Source organism: Copidosoma floridanum, unplaced genomic scaffold (assembly GCF_036245765.1).
Source record: "Copidosoma floridanum isolate Cflo_tuat_1 unplaced genomic scaffold, Cflo_Japanese_pri ptg000030l, whole genome shotgun sequence".
Lineage (NCBI taxonomy): Eukaryota > Metazoa > Arthropoda > Insecta > Hymenoptera > Encyrtidae > Copidosoma > Copidosoma floridanum.
In genome coordinates this window covers 35,904,535-35,921,988 of record NW_028321907.1, presented here as the reverse complement: position 1 = coordinate 35,921,988, position 17,454 = coordinate 35,904,535, and the positions used below count along the sequence as shown (strand labels likewise).

Below are 17,454 nucleotides of genomic sequence, written 5' to 3'. Positions count from 1 at the left end.
CTCGCTGGTAGGCTCGTATATTTTTTAAGTGTGCTTAAAGTTATAACAAACTCCGCGCTTTATTACATTATCTGAGCCATGGTGAGCTTGAGTCTGCAACGGGGGCTTGGAGGTTAGGATATTTTCCTGCTATCCCTCCCCCCGCCGCTTTGCACAAGTGCCAAGTTCTTGCTGATCAGCTCATTGGCTCAATCCCGAGACTCACCTACGTCAACTTGACGAGGGTTCACCATAGACATATAAAGAATTTATATTTCTTTATATGTCTATGGGGTTCACACTGCTTTATGCAAATCGAGAGTGTAAGATAAATATACCGAAGCTTGGCCACCAGGGAAGGCCAGGTAGAAAAACGGTTGTAGAAAAGGTAATTTTTCTACGCGTAGAAAACACGGAAAATACGGTAAGGAATTCCAAGGCTTTTCTACATAGTATTCTACATGGAGTCTTCGACACTGTCGAAACCCTCATTTCAAGTAAATGCACATAAATTCAGTCTACTAAGTGAGTGTAAAATACGTATTAGTTGTTAAATTAAAGATTTAGTTACTGTAAGTACACGTATTTTTTTTAGTCACGTCCTTATCTGTATTTAGTTTACCTTCCTCGATTCATTTTCCTCTGTATCTCAACAATGTACAGTTGATGAACTTATAAGCATGTACACAGTTAAATATAGAAGTTTTATATTTATTTATACATCGTTTGGAGGTTAACAAAATATTTCAATTCCATTTTCTACGTTTTCTACAGTTTTCTACGTTGTGGACAGTTTCATTCTTCCAAATCTACAGTAGAATACTAAAAATTTTGTAGAAAACCTATCCCTGTTGGCCACTGTAGAAAAAACTTGTCCCTGTGCCCTGTGGCCAATACTTTGTACCACCTGTCTTATCTTGCACCGTGATCGCACCTGTCGTGTATCCAGTTACTGCCGTCTGCTGCATGGTGACTCACTTTATTAAGTGATCTGAGTTGCCTTATCATCTGCCCTACCGTGTGATTTTGCATCATATTGCATGCCCTGCTTTATCACAGCTAGTGCTGCCTAGTTTTACTAGTTTTACTATTTTTGTGTTTTCTGCTATCTTTCTATTTTCTATTTCTTTCTACGCATGTATCGATGCCTGGTAAACTAATTTGTAATATCTGTAAATTGCCTATAATAGGTAAAATAATAATGCAAGCGCAAGTTAATGGCGCTTGGATTATTCTATTTATTATAAATAATCAAAATGACCAGTAACCGCCCCGGGTTGTGTGGGGATAGGCGATTTTGTTATTATTTTATATATTATAAATAGTCAAAGCGACGAGTAATTGCCCCGGGTTGTGTAGGGATAGGCACTTGCGTTATTATTCACAGGAGAAATAAGTCTTTCCCTCCACTCCTGCTGTAGCTCTGCTCTGATTGGCTTCGGAACTTTTGCAACGGAAAGTTCCGATAGCGGTGAGGTTACGCGTAGATCCTCTTTGCCAACATCACAATCAACTACCCTGCCTTCCCGTTCTGCACTCTACCGCGTCCAGAAACTCTATTGCGCATTTGAAAACACTAGCCTTACTTTGTCCTTTCTTCTTATAGTTTTTATTCATACGTTGTTTTTTACTGTCATAAGTTTGCTATTATTCACATATAATTTCAATTTTTGCCAGATGGGGATCTTCCCCAGGGCATAATAAACATCTTAAACAATCTCTCAAACCCGAGCTTCACTGCCCCTGCTGCTAGTAAGCGGTCTATTCTTTATATGTCTATGCCGACTACCCCTATCGACAATCGACTACAAAAAAAACCGAACCCATTCTTGATGGCGGAATCGGAACGACCGACCGATCACAAAAAAACGTACCCTTTGCCTTTGCAACGTTAAGAAATGGAAATGCATTTTTTTTTACGTAAACAGCAGACTGCATCTGCGCTATTTGATTAATCAACTATTGAGAAAGTAGCCTAAATGAATTACTTCTACACTGGCGACTGATCACAAAAGATTATCAATATTTACTACTATGGACCTTTTAAAGATGGGATAGTATCAGTGTGAATCAAACTTTAAATCAATTACTTTTATTTCATTTTTGTTCGGAAAGTATACGCATTAGTGTGAAAATAAGATATTGATTTAAACTTGACTCAGCCCTAAATTCGGTTCATGCCATAGAAATAACTTATCTTATTTTATTTTATTTTATTTTATTTTATTTGGCTTAAAAGTTAAATGGAATTTACTTGAATCGTTCTTAGATTTTTTTGAATACTGAGGAGCATAATTAGGTTTTTGTTATACTAGAGCCGCAAATGCATTTTTTGTCAATACAGATGTAATAAGTACCATAGTAGAATTCAACTTTCACCCTTAATTTACATGTTGTTCAATCCATGCCATGTAAATAAGAAAAAGATTTTGCATGTTTCAAAAATTTTTGTTCGTGTATTGCAGAAACATAACATGAATGAAGGAAGTAGCCATTTCTGTGTTACACAAAAGTTAAGTGTAGTGGTTTTGAAATGAAACAAGTACTATCCATATCCATGCGAGAATTTGTGCAATGAAAATTTGAAACTATTAGTCTTGAACTTACAAGAATAATATTTGATTTAAAAAGTAATTGCAAATTTTTCAAATCATTTTCACAGTCATATTCGGTATAATTATGCCTGGTATGAAAGACAATTTTTTTTGTTACAGTAAAGTGTTTATTGATGTTTACTGTGTACATTGCATGTAAACTAAAGTTATTTACTTAAACTAAATAAAGTAATTAAAGTGTATTTTGTGTACTTATAAGTGATAAAGTGTTTTAAATTTGAAGATAATGCGCTTACATAACAGCTTATTTGTATCAAATCAACTTAGCTAAGAAATGACATGAGTGATACAGTTATTTTGGGATAATGGCTTCTAAAAGTTGCACCAAATCTTATAACCGTAAATTAAATAATAGCATTACATCTTGTAATATTCAATTTGATAAATTGTTTCGAGAAAGTAATAGCCGACCTTCAGCTGCAAAATCTGCTGGTACTGTTGGAAAATGGGGAATAACCTCGTTTACTTCTATAAGAAGTTCAAGCATAAGTGGTATGAACTTTTAATTATCTGCATAAACGATAATAAATAGAACTTATCTTTTATTCACATGGACTTAATCTAACTTAAGTCTATTAAGAGTGCGTCTACTACGCCAAAGTATGAAAATTTCAGTTCTAAGTAGTCTAAATTTGCAAACACACTTAACGATTCTAAAGAAAATATCCATGCTGATTCTTGTCATCTGATTCTGCATCGTAACGATTCACATTTAAATAAGCATTCTGCTAAACTTAACAGTTGTACCCATTTGTACTTGTATCACAAATTTTTTAATAAAGTAAAAAAAAGTATATATATTTATATATACTTCACATGGTTCTCGGATAAATTATGGAATGCGTTTTCAAATAAACAAGTATTATTATAATTAAAATTTTAAAAGGTCCAATCTGAGACAGTGTTTTTAAGACCAGCTGCTCTAATAGGGGTTTGTAAATATTAATAAGATGTTCTATTTTATTGTTCGTATACTTTAATGGTTTACTTTGTTATTATCTTACCTAATCCAAGTAACAAGTACATCCATAAATTTTTGTTATAATAAACCTAACTATTTGATACTTTGCATCGTAAAAATATATCATGGAATTCAACGTTTTTGATGACTGTTATTGAATTAAGGTTACAGAGTCAGGCATTGTGAGATCTTGGAATAAACTATCAAGTGTAAAAGTAAATGGAGCAAATTTTTCAGTTCAGGTAAGTACTGCACCACTTTAGAGTAAAAAGATATATCCCCTAACTGATCTGAGATCATCTGTCCCAACTGGCCCTGGCATCAGACTAATCTTAAATTACATCTTTTTGTCTGCTGAATTCAAGATTGCAGTTTTTGGTCCCTTGGAGTTACCTTAAAATCTTTTTTATATTCTAATGTTTCTCAGTGTACTTGTTGAATTTATTTGCAGTGTTAATCGCAAAGTCCAAGTCTGGTTTTGTAACTTAGTATGTATATATAATTGCCCTTACTGCATTCTGGTAAAGAATTTCTGCAAGCTTTTTAATTTTTTCCTTTGACTTTGATGATAAGTTAGTTTTAGGCTTACCACCAGGTTCAATTAGGGTGTTCATAGATAAAGGATGCAATAGCTTACTCTATATACTCAGTCGTACTTAGTGCCTAAACATCTTTTGACTTTACCAAGGTCCTTTAGTGGGAAAGAAACCATTTAAGGTTTATGTCTTTAAAATTTTATCTAAGGTTTAGTTCCAGGCTTGTTTCAGTCTGAAAATAGCTTTTGACAATTAGTAAACTTTGTTTGGCGTGATTTTTTGTTCATAAATTCATTTTTCTGCTGGAGATATATTTCTTCTTGAAAATCGCCATACCTACAAAAAAAGCAGTTTCAACATCCATATCATGTCTTGCTGCATAAACAAACAACAATCTGAGAATTGTGTACTTGGTCAGTGGTGAATACATCTTATAAAAGTCAAGTCCAATGACTGAAAAGAATCATCTAACAACCAGTTTGGCTTTTTGTATAGTGATATTTTTGCCATGACATTTTTGTTAAAATCCATTTTGTTGAAATTATATTATCTTGGAATTAATTACACAGTCTCTAAGTGCCAGATCCGTTTATTCACTTGAATTGATCCAGCATAATGTAATATTATTGAGCAGCCTTTGGTATACTTTGAGCTTTTTCGAAATCTTTCAGGTAACATAATTGTTGTAAAAAGCTGGTAGGCCTCCAAATACTTTGGTTTGCTTATGAGTCTGGAAGTTTTGGCTGATATTTGTGAACGTAACAATCGTATATAGGAGAAGGGAGGGCACATCGAGCAGGGCTGCATAGCGTGGCACCTTATTAATATTAATATTCATGCATTTTAAAAACAAGATTTTCACAAAAATTAAATAAAAAAGGCTCTTACTATTGTCCTCCGTTTTTAATGTAATACAATAACGTTTTCTGTTTATTTTATAATTTTTAAATGTAGTGTACTGAAAAAAGGTTTCCTTCATTTCTCAATAGCTTAAAGCAGGTCGAAAGTGTTATAATTTGTAACCAAAAATAGGTTAATTTGATAGCTCAGGTCCTTAACTTTCTCGTCTAACAATTTTTTTCATTCTAAAGTTTATATAAGTATCGTAATAAACAATATAAAATTGTATTAGAATGGGGTAGGCGTGGCAACTCGGGTAGGGCAGGCGTAGCACGGTGAATAGCCAGTGTTGGCTTCAAGATGGCGAAAAGTGGTCCCCCCACCACTCTCCCGTCTAAGAAGAGTGGTAGGGGGACTGCTTTTTGGTCGCGGCTGCGCGACAGCACAGAGCGTCGTCTGATACGACAGCGGTTCTCAAATTGCAGCTCTGCAAGATTATAAATATGCACATATATTGTGTCGCCGAATGCATGCATATACATATAATTATAGTCTCGGGTACATGACCGTCAGCACATGATGATGTATTTTGTCAGCTGATCGTTGCATAAGTGCCCAGTGCTGTCCTGTGCCGGTGCTGATAACGAAGAAGCCTTGACTCCTTTTTTCTACATCTTGGTCGAGCTGACAAGTCTGGCCTTTCTCACCAAGTCAAACGATGAGGTGAGCAAAGATACTACTGTTAGTGCTAGCAGTTTGACAAGTAGCTGCTAAGCAGATCTGACTAAGCAGATCTGACAAGTAAACTGCATATTTCAGTTATAAGCCCAACAGTGTTTGGTGAGTTGCAGTGCTTGTTTTTTAATTCTCTTTTTGTATAGTTTTTGTCTCTCTTAAATTTGTATATAAATCAAGCAGGACTTTAACGTAGAATTGCTGACAAATGAGTAATTCCCACAAGTTTCCAGTCACAAAGTTGTGATTTACTTTTCCTGCAATCAAATCAACCAAAACAAAAAAAAACTTAACAAGAAGCAAGAGGTTATAATTTCAATTATTGGTTTTATCAAGCACAATTTTGGAGGATAATAAGAAAAATCAAGGGCTGATGAAGTTTGACAAGAAAATGTACCTGAATCTCTGAAATCATCGAATGGCTGTCAATCTCCAGTTGCTCCAGAGGCTGTAGTAAAGAGTTTTTTAATAATTATTGTTCACAATGGAGGTACAGAGAAAAGTCACTCAACGCTCTCATGAAAACTTGGTGCCATGTGATGCTAATAGCACAGTTAATAACAAAAATGAAGTTCAGACTTGCTCAAAGTTAACAAGTGCGCAGCTCATCATATTCCAAACATATAGTGCAGTTGTAGTAGATGGTCTTTACAATTATTCAAATGAAGTAAATTGTGGAGGTTAAGAAATTTCATGAAGCTGTAGATGTGACCTGGTCACCTCCAGTCCAGCAGCCCACCAACTTTCCAATTTTGCCGGCTGCCGTAACAGCTGCTCAGAGCAGTTGGATATCAGTTTTAGTATTGTAATGCCAGTTTGGATTTGTATTCTCTCAACCTGGAGCAGCCAGGCTGTATGATATGTACATCAAGATCACTGTGCCAAGTGATCGAAGGTTTTGTCCTTTTTTTTATTCATGTGTACCTAAAATATTCGTAGTGTTGAGAAATTTAGTATGATAGTTATAATTACCATCAAGATTTTACAAAATAATTTGGGGAGCTGGCGGAACGAATCCAGCTGGCATTATTGTGAGTTGCTATGATTTTGGAAAAATAATAATTCACTTTGCTGACAAAATGTTTGAGAACGACAGCAACTATTTGATTAGCAGTCCCGACAAACACAGAAGTCCTGTAAGAGCACTGGACTTTAATCCATTTCAGTCTCATTTTCTAGCTACTGGTACGACAGGTAGTGACATTTATACTTTGTATATTAATGGGACAAATGAGCCTATGTCTCCTAGTTCCAAAAAAATTTACCACCTGAGGATGTACTAGATAAATCATGGAATACATGAGGTACGTTACTTGGCAACATTTTTTTTTACACATTCATAATTGACATTAGAGCATTTTGTTGTTGACAGTGCAATACATTCTTGCTTCAACATTTTCACAGCGTTGTGTCATTTGAAGAAGAATTAAGCCATGGTAATACTCACCGATGCCAATTCAAGAGCCTCTATAAGCATTATCATCAGGAATTTTAACATAATAATTCTTCATCATTATCTTACTAACATATAAAGCAAATTCGCTAAAACCGTTGTAATCGCTAACCGCGAAAACTACTGAACCGATTTTGCTGAAATTTTGCACACTGATTCATGATACTTTCTAGATGGTCTTAGAATAGTTTTTATCTTAAAAAATTTAATGACAATAGCAATAAATGAGCTCAAAGTTTTGCAAAAATACGCCAGCTTTTCACTTTGGTTCAGTAAAATCCGCTAGGTGGCGTCAACATAAAATCGAGGCTACCTGCAACAGAATTAAATAAGTGTGGTTATAATACGCTGGAGCGTCTAGGTATCTGATGCATTCGTACTTCGACAGTTCAACGAGCTGCATAGAGAATGTAGATGATAGTCTTGCATCTGGATATCCCGGTTACGGACGACACTCTTCTGTAAGGGGGAAGGGACCTAGGTATCCATTCACCCTGAATCTAGACGAGTGTGATAAAAAAAAATTAATTCCAACCGATGACGTCTCTGGCATAATACCAGGAGACATATCTAGCCAGAGCACAATCTGCACCAATTCTTCAGAGTTGTGTGGCAGTCCCACCATCCCACCTGGTGCAGTTAGAGAATTTTTGGCTACAAATGTAAGCCATGGAAAACAGCTGTGAGGAGCACGGGCAGCCACAACGGCTACCTTCTTGGTCGTCGCGTCCCCAACGCGCTTACCCATATGTTCCCGTCCAACGATGAGCGATTGGTTATCTGGGGAACGACCCGAAGACGAGATACTCTTTGGTCAGCGGCGTACCTCCCTCCATCACAGTCTCCGTACATCAAGACTCCCAGGGTAAGAATCAAGCAACCCGTAGCCAGCTCTTCATCATCAGGAATAATAATAAAGAATAGCCTGGAAGTTTAACCACTGGCGCTTTTTAGGGGCATTATAAGTATTTACGTTCCCTACTTAACCATCAATTTCATCGGTTCTTTTTAGGATCCACCTAAGTGTAAACTACCTTGCCAACAAATACATTTTTACTACCATTTCCGGAAGAGATTCGTCGACTAAGAGACTATATTAACTTAAGACGGGCACTATTGAACCAAGTCAGCCATTCACAAGCAGACGTCACCTGCGGAGTTGTTCTTCGCAAGGCTGGAAAACCCGGTGACCGATGACCCTATACTACCCTCTCGACTCTAAGCATTTAACCAGGAATCACTGATCCTCTCGAAGGTCTGCGCTGGGAAAACCTATAACAGCTATGAAGGAAAAAAAACTTAAGCCAACAAGACAGCCTCCACTGGACAAGTATCACTAACCAATCTCCCCATCTAGGATCACCAAAACAACTGAATTTGCAAATAAAAAAGGTGCTTTAGACACCAATGTCTTCGACGTTATACCGGGAAAGGTTGGGAAAGAGCACTACAACTAGCCCCAAAGCTTCGGACTTTGTAATTTTTCTTCCGATCAGTCTGGGTTTTCAACAGCAGGCCAGAGAAGATCACCCTGAGGTATCCAGGCAGTCACAATTGCTGTTAACTGCAGTCAAGAAAGAGTTAACTTAAGAAGCTCACCGGTCTTTTTTAGGGCCATCGGACGTCGAACTACCTTACCAACAAATATATTAGAACTTAACAAAGTTGACAGAAAACAGCTTTTAAGGGTCACAAAAATTTTAAGCATGCTAAAAGTCGCAAGAGGGTGAATTGGAAGAAAAACTTCAAGTGTATCTAATAAATACAATTTTACTTAGGCGTCAAGAAACTGACGCAGAGAATTTATCGAGATTGAAACAGCAGCGTCAAAATCGACAACTAAAGAGTCCATTACGTGAGAAATCAGCTTTTCATTGTACCCTCACAGCAATCTCTGAAATCTTTAAAGATCCTACTTCAGATTTTTTAATGAGTAAAAAATGTATTTGTGTTTTTGTGGCAATATAAACGTAGGGTTTAAGGTCCAGGACTTTGTTGCTCTGGTAATAAAGTTGTGAGTATGAGAAAAAAAAATTTTTTTTAATTTAAATTTTTTGGGGGTTTAAAATCTTAACAGCTTTAAAAAATAGCCCTTTTCGTGAATTACACAGGAGAAATTGTAAATAAACGGCTTCTTATGGCCACCGATTATTTTATGGCATAAAGAACGCACGGTACTTTTCAGCATAATTATTTTTTTGAATTTTTACACCTTATTATTTGATCAAATAAACTATATGGATTCCGAAAAAATATGTTTTTAATAGGAAGATTTTTGTTCTAAGATGTATCAGGAATATGTGTAAAATCTCTAACTGAAAATGTTTCACATTACATGTCAACACACTACGGTGTTTTATTTAGTAAATCTCGGGCGAAGCCGAGACGAGGGGCTGCTAGTTGAAATATAAGTGAGATGGAAATCAGTACACTGACATCCTGATATATAATCACACAGCTGTCTCTTGCTTCAGAAGAGGATTTAACTCCAATTATTGAACTGTGGGATTTGAGATTTGCAACCAGACCGTAAAAACATTCCAAAACCACCGAAGGAAATTGATATCAATTACCTGGAATCCTTATAATTCTGATCTTCTCAGTTATGCAAAAGACAATAGAATTCTCTCTTGGAATCCTAATTTCGATATTCCAGTACATAGCAGTTAAATTTTTCTCACAACTCTGTTTTTTATTGTGTGATGCTTATTTTTTATTACAAATTTTATTTTAGGGTGGTGATATTGTTGGCTAATTGGCTCAAACAGATCATGGAAACTTAAATGTGTCCAGGGGTCGCCCAGGCGGAGGGGCATGGAGGACTCGAGCCCCCCCCCCAACTTTTAAACTGGGGGGCGCAGCCCCCCCCAGTTTGACATAAATGTCAAAAAAATATTTGATTGCTCGCGAGCAAAATGACAAAAAAAGACAGATAGTCATGCTCAAATTTTGCCTTAGTTGATAACTTTATGCATAAAATAAAAAAAAAAACCGAATCAAAGGGTGCGTTCAATTTGCATCGTACAAATAAATCCCAAGCGCTCAATGCTGTGTAACCCAACTGGTCGAGTGCCTGTACTGTTAAACAACTGATAAATAAATAAATAAATCCCAAGAGCTTAATGATTTGTAACCCAACTAATCGAGTACCTGCACCATAAAATAATTTATTATTAAATAGATAAATCCCAAGCGCTCAATGCTTTAAAACTAGACGGATCGAGTGCCTGAACTATTGAATAATAATGAATTAAAGAAATCCCTGGCTCTCAATGCTTTAAAACTAGACGGATCAAGTGCCTGAACTATTGAATAATAATGAATTAAATAAATCCCTGGCTCTAAAAGCTTTGATCCATCGGGTTACAAAGCATTAAGCGCTTGAGATGCATTTATGTAGAAGTAAATTATTTAATAGTGCAGGCACTTAATTCGTCGGGTTACAAAGCATTGAGTGCTTGGGAGTTATCAATTTAATAATAAATTATTTTATAGTGCAGGTACTCGATCAGTTGAGTTACAAATCATTGAGCTCTTGGGATTTATTTATTTAATAATTATTCATCAGTACAGGTACTCGGTCAGTTGGGTTATGAAACATTGAGCGCTTAGGATTCATTCATTTAATAATTATCTATCAGTGCAGGCACTCGATCAGTTGGGTTACAAAGCATTGAGCACTTGTTATTTATTTATTTAATAATTATTTATCAGTGCAGGTACTCGATCAGTTGGGTTATGAAGCATTGAGCGCTTAGGATTTATTCATTTAATAATTATTTATCAGTGCAGGGACTTGATCAGTTGGGTTATGAGGCATTGAGCGCTTAGGATTTATTCAATGAATAATTATTAATCAGTGCAGGTACTCGATCAATTGGGCTACAAAGCATTGAGCACTTGGTATTTATTTATTTAATAATTATTTATCAGTGCAGGCACTCGATCAATTGGGTTACAAAGCGTTGAGCGCTTCGGGTATATAATCGTTTGACTTATCTAGTTCTATTATGTGTACACAAATCAAGAGGACGAAACATAGATCTAAATCCATCACTAAGAGAATTTATATAAAAAAATGCTGAAAGACAAGTTACATTTGAATTGCCAGAAAAAAGTAAAATCATATTAATTATCTATTTGTATTTGAGATAAATGTCATAAAATATGTTTTAATAATTCATAATTATGATAAGTTAATTTTATCTTCACATCGCTGCTGATTGATTCAATTAAAATACGTGAAAAACTATCGGCAATTAAGGTCATTATATGTATGTTGTTGCATAGTTAATTTGTATATACATATACTAAGTAGGTTTATAATAACTAATAATACATATTGTATTTTTTACTCATTTTAAATTGATTACATATTTTAAAAAAAATTCGAATAACGCAATAAGATAAATGTATATATATATATATATATATATATATATATATATATATAGTGAGCCCCCCCATATCTCTATCACTTGGGCGGCCTCTGAATGTGTCTTAGTGTCCTAGATGAGCTTGCTTGGTTGTGAGCACTACTTTATATGGCCAGGCAATAGTATACTCTCTGTAAGGTGGAGCTGACCATTGATCTGCTGAAACGTTGAATAAAATGTTGATTTATGTCCTGGCATGGACCCATTCCCACAAGTCTCACCGATGATGCAAACAGAAGTATATTATGAAAATAATGCTGTAGAGTCCCCAGTCTCTGGTTTAATGGTAGCTAACTATGCGAATAATACCATAGTTGAAGTTATACCTTTTATTCAACTAACAATGAGAGTTGGAGACAAAAATAAATTAGTACCGGAACCAAATAATATACCAATTAAGTCAGACTATACAGCTGAAATTTATGATCAAACTGCTCAATTCCAACCACTCTAATAATTGTAATTAAAACGCTTCCAACTAGTGTTCTCGTAATTTATGTAGCTCCACAAGCTTCCAAAGTAATATTTTGTAGCTTGCTATACATGCCAATATATTTAAAGTTACAGCAATCAATAGAGTTATTGCGCCAAAATTGTTAAATTACTTAAAAAAAGTAAACATTTTCAATTGACAAAATTGTGTAAAGAAATGCTACTTTTAAAAATTTAAGTATTAGTTACATTTCAACATTTTTACAAATTAAAGCTAATTTTTTTTTAGAAATAACAAACATTTTATTACACCTGGATCTGTTCTTACTCTTTTTTTCCATTATCCTTTTTTCACGATATTTTCTATTGGATTAAATTTTTCTTTGAGCTCATCAATAGAGAAAACATTAATCATACACAACGTTAAATATCAAAAGAAAATTGCAAAATCTACACCTGTAGAAATTATGTAATGACAAAGACAAGATTATTTAAATAATCAATAAAAAATAGAGAGGTAAATATAGAGATGAATAAGAGGGTCAGTCGAGTTATTAAATTGTATATTCGTTTATTTACCACAAATCAGTTAATAATTTAGTTAACGATTTTTTTTTCGTCACATTTTTCACAGTAAATCTTTCTCTGTTCAAATTGCACCTGATAATGAGTATGCAAAAGTTGGACTCAACAATAGCTTAATGAAAAATCGGGTAACTGTTAAATGAATATTATGTAAACACCGAGTAAGATTTGCTCAAGATTTACATAAATATATTAATCTAAAATTACAAGAACATTCTAAATAATAATTAAATTTGTTACTGGGAAAGAAAGTTCCAGTTAAAAAAGCCTTGCTGTTTTGGAGATTTTAACAGTAAGTAGAATAATTCTTATGTAAGCAAGCGGTGGTGATAACTAGCCCAGTCATTTATTAATTAATTTAATGAATAAATTATTCCTTCGGCGAGCAAGTGACGGCGATAAGTAGCTCGGCCATTTATTAATTTACTTAATAAATATATTATTTCATTGGCAAGCAAGCGGTACCAACAATAAGTTTAGCGATTTATTAGTTTATTTGATAGATAAACTTTTTCTTTTTTAAGCAAGCGACAACAACAAGTATCTCAGCTTTTTGATGGATTACTGAGTTAATAAATTTATTCCTTGCTGAGTAAGTAGTGGCAGTAAGTAAATTAGCAGTTAATTAGTTTACTTAATAAATTTACAACTTCTTTGGCGAGCAAGCGATGGCAGTTCATAGCTCAGCTATTTATCAGTTCAGTTAAGAAATAAATTATTCAGTTGGGGAGCAAGGAATGCCAATAACAAGCCCAGCTATTTCTAAGTTTAATGAATAAATTATTTTTTTGCTGAGCAAGCGAAAGCGGAGAGTAGCTCGGCTGTTAATTCATTTTTTTAATAAATATATAATTTCTTTAGCAAGCAAGTGATGGCAATAAGAATCTCAGCTGTTTATTAGTTCAATAACTTTAGTGAGCAAGCGACAGCAAGGAGTAGCTCAGCTATTTATTAGTTTTTTAAATGAATTAATTCTTTCTTCGGCGAGTAAGCGACGGCGATGAGTAGCTCTACTATTTATTAATTTACTTGATGAATATATTATTTCTTTGGCAAGCAAACCACGGCCGTAAGAAATTCAGCGATTTATTAGTTTATATGATAGATAAACTATTCCTTTGGCGGGCAAGCAGTGGCAATAAATAGTTCAGTTATTTTTTTTAAATTTATTTTTTAGTTTTCAGCCATTATTTAGGCCTAGAAAACGGACTCTCATACATATCTGTGTAATAATTACAATTACAATATTAATTTTACAAAATCATCTTAAGACTACAAACTACATTGTTACACTTAATCCTATTCTCCAAACTTTTACATTACATCTCTTTTAGTATTAATAACACTTTACTCTATAAGCTTTGGTAACTTTTACATCTCATATTGACATGCACACGCATAAGCTTATGTTCTTACGCTCATAGTTAGACTTATTCCTGAACCTACCCCTTATACTTATATGACATATCATACACTTTTGCTCGCCGCCTTTCGATGTTTACATACTTGATTTTATTCATCTTTCTCCCCCCCTCCTCCCTCTTTACCCCTTTTTTCTGAATCGAACGCTTTAGTTATTGCTTTTAAAATCTTAAACGCCGCATTGTTTATATTTTCATTTAATAGCCAGTAAATTTTTTCTTGCAATTTCATATCTTTAGGTACCTCTTCTACATTTAAGTTTTCGCATTTTTCCAACATATGTTCCCAATTTCCCTCCCCTTTCTTACATAATACACAAGCTTTCTCCTCTTCTTTTAACCAATACTTATTCCCTGTTTCTAGATTGCCACATCGTGCCCTTGTAATTACACTAATACATGTTTGTTTTTGGTACCTCTTTAAATATAACGGCAATCCCACCGGCTCAACTTTTTTTATAGAACTTATTGTACTTGGAAGCATATATTTTACTGTCAATCATCTGCATTTCGATATCCTTTTGTCTTTGCAATACTATCCTATTGACATTCTCCCCTTTATCTCTTAATCTTTCTATCTCCACCCCGCTTAGTCCCAAACTATTCAAGAATTGTTCTCTTTCCATACTCGTTTTTAATTTTGTATTATTTTTCAACCCCTCTACCAGGCACGATTTTGTAAGTCTGTCTTCACTCTGATTGAAAATCTTTTCTTCATAATTTAAAGCTCTCATGCTCCACTACAAACCCAATGAATTCCTGTCCAATTCCCTCATTATTATGTACCTTGGAGTGCAGAAGTCTAGTTTAAGAACCCACCTAAAATAATCCGTCTGTACCTTTTCTAATTCTTTTGCCCCTTTCCATCCGAAAATTTCTGCCCCGTAACTCATAGTACTCTTTACTAAATATTCATAAAGCATTGCCCTTCTCCCAAAATCCTCCTTGCATTTTCTTTCCCCCAAACTCCATGTTCTCTTTGCAGCCACCATCCCTTTTCTTTTTAATTCATTTAAATGATCTTTATAATTTCCTACTCTATTAAAGTTAAACCCCAGGTACTTGAACGTTTTTACTTCTTCCAGTTCCCCTTTGTCCCATTTCCACACTTCTTTCTTGCCATTATTAGCTTTATTAAATACTAATATTTTTGATTTTTCCTCGCTTATGATCAGCTTCCTTTTCTTTACGAACCTTTTCAATGTACTCATCATATCAATCATAGCCTCTCTGTTAGTTGCAAGTAATACCTTATCATCTGCGTACGCTAATGACCATATTCTATTCCTCCCAATCGTTACACCCCCCACGTTCCTATCCCTGAAATCATCTTCCAAATCTGCAATGTATATACAAAATAAAATAGGACTCAGTAAACACCCCTGTCTTAAACCTTTTGTCACCCAGAATTCGTCCGTTAGTTCCTCCCCTACTCTGATCCTGACCTTCGTTTCTTTATACAGGTTTTTTATTCGGCTGACTATATACTTGCTAATCCCTTTTTTTCCCATGATTTCCCACAGTTTATCCCTATCTAAAGTGTCAAAGGCTGCTTTGTAATCAACAAACAGGGCGTATACTTTTCCTTTACCCTCTTTGGCTTTCTGTATCACATAATTTAAAATAAGTATATTGTCAATAGTCGACCTACCTTTTCTAAATCCAGCCTGTCCATCCGGTAAAATCCCTTTTTCATTTATTTCCCTCTCCAATCTTCCCCTCAACACCTCAGTATACACCTTGTATGCAGTTGGCAAAAGCGAAATTCCTCTGTAGTTTTCCGGTTTGTCTTTGTCTCCTTTCTTAAACAGGGGGAACAATAATCGCCGTCTTCCAATCTTCCGGTATTTCGTCCCCCTCCCATACCTTAAATAAAACTGCACACAAAGCATCCCTCACCTCTTTACCCGCATGTACCCAGGCTTCATTTGGGATCTTGTCTATTCCTGCCGCCTTCTTTTTTTTCAGCTTTCCTATTGCTTTATTAATTTCCATTTCATTGATACCCACTTCTTCGTTCTCATTGTCCATTAAAATATCATTAACCCCCAATACCCTTTTTTCTTCACCCTCTAACAGTACTCTAAAGTGACTTTTCGACCCTTCCAAGCTTATATTATTTTCTACGGCCTCTCTTTTATTCCTGAATTTATTCAAGAACTTCCATACTTCACTTACATTTTTAATGCTTCTCAGCTCCAATTCTTCCCGTTCTCTATCTTCCTTTTCTTTTCCAATGCATAGATTTCTCCATTCTTTTCTTATATTTAAGTAACTATCCTTATTGTTTTCCCCCCTTCTCCATGCAATCAAGGCTTTTTTGACCTCTCTTTTCTTTTTTCCACACTCTCTGTCCCACCAACGTTTCTCCCCTAATCTCTTATTTTTTATCCTCATTTCTTTTTTAATCATAGCTCTACACACTTTGTTTTGTATTAACTCCCAAATATCTTTAGCCTTTAAATCTATCCCAGCAGTGTTTTCGAATTTTTCTGTATTCTTTTTATATTCCAATATACTTTTATCATTCCACAAATAAATATTTTTCTTTACTTCCTCTCGTTTGTGAACCTTCTTTGTCTCTATAACATTACCCACCAAATTTAACCTGAGCGGCAAGTGATCAGAATCTATTCTACTCTCTATCCAAAACTTTTCTATTTCATCAGTCCAGAAACACCCTATTAACACGTAGTCAATGACGGAGTTGCCCCTTGCTCCTATATAAGTGTATTCTCCCTCTTCGTCACCCTCCCATTTCCCGTTCAACAGATACCATCCCTTGTTGTTTATTAAATCTATTAACTTATGCCCTTCTCTGCTAATTACTTTATCTTTGCTTCTTCTACCTATGTCGGCTCCATCATCCTCCCCCCTGCCCCCGCATCTAAGTCGCCTATTCTAATATTAAAATCCCCCCCAATTATTAAATTTTCATCTAAAAAATCCGTGCTTTCTAGTGCCTCAATAAGCTCAGCCAAATTACCCATATTATAAATTAAAAGAATATTAATATTTTTCCTCCCATTTATTATTGTAGACTTCACCAGCCCCTCTTTTACAATCTCCACAATTTTGCTTCCTGCACTTAAACACCTATTCCTAACTCCAATTAAGAAACCCCCTTTAGCCCTCCCTTTTTTCTTTTCTCTGATAGCATGAACTGCTTCCCATGTAAACTCTGCAGAGAGCCTATGTTTTACAATTTCCCAGTCCTTCTTTTCCAACCAAGTTCCGGACAGACTTACAAAATCGGCCCCCTCTATAAAGTTCCAGAAGTCTCTATCTTTACTATGAAAACCGGCAATATTCCAGAACAATACCGAATTTAAATCAACACAGCCTCTATCCCCTACACTAATCTTACATCCGCTTCCCCGCCTCTGCCCTACTCTAAAAAATTCTTATTTTTATTTTTATTTAGATTTAAAATCGTTTTATCGCTAGAAAGCTCAGAGCCT

At 35.1% G+C, this 17,454-nt stretch overlaps 1 protein-coding gene across 2 annotated transcripts in view; it reads left to right on the top strand.

The window, feature by feature from the left end:
- The first annotated feature begins 200 nt into the window (after window positions 1-200).
- The window catches only part of wapl (cohesin release factor wings apart-like), a 436,770-nt gene continuing 419,516 nt past the window's right edge, over window positions 201-17,454 (top strand). Inside the window, exon 1 of one of the 2 annotated variants that reach the window (XM_089596620.1) lies at window positions 201-403. Coding sequence is in view for 1 of the 2 variants with exons in the window: in XM_089596619.1 (XP_089452745.1) it covers window positions 2,900-3,086 (187 nt within the window). In the remaining variant the exon portion in view is untranslated. Of the gene's footprint in view, window positions 404-1,919; window positions 3,087-17,454 lie in introns of those variants that run through there. The other variant, XM_089596619.1, reaches the window with a different exon arrangement.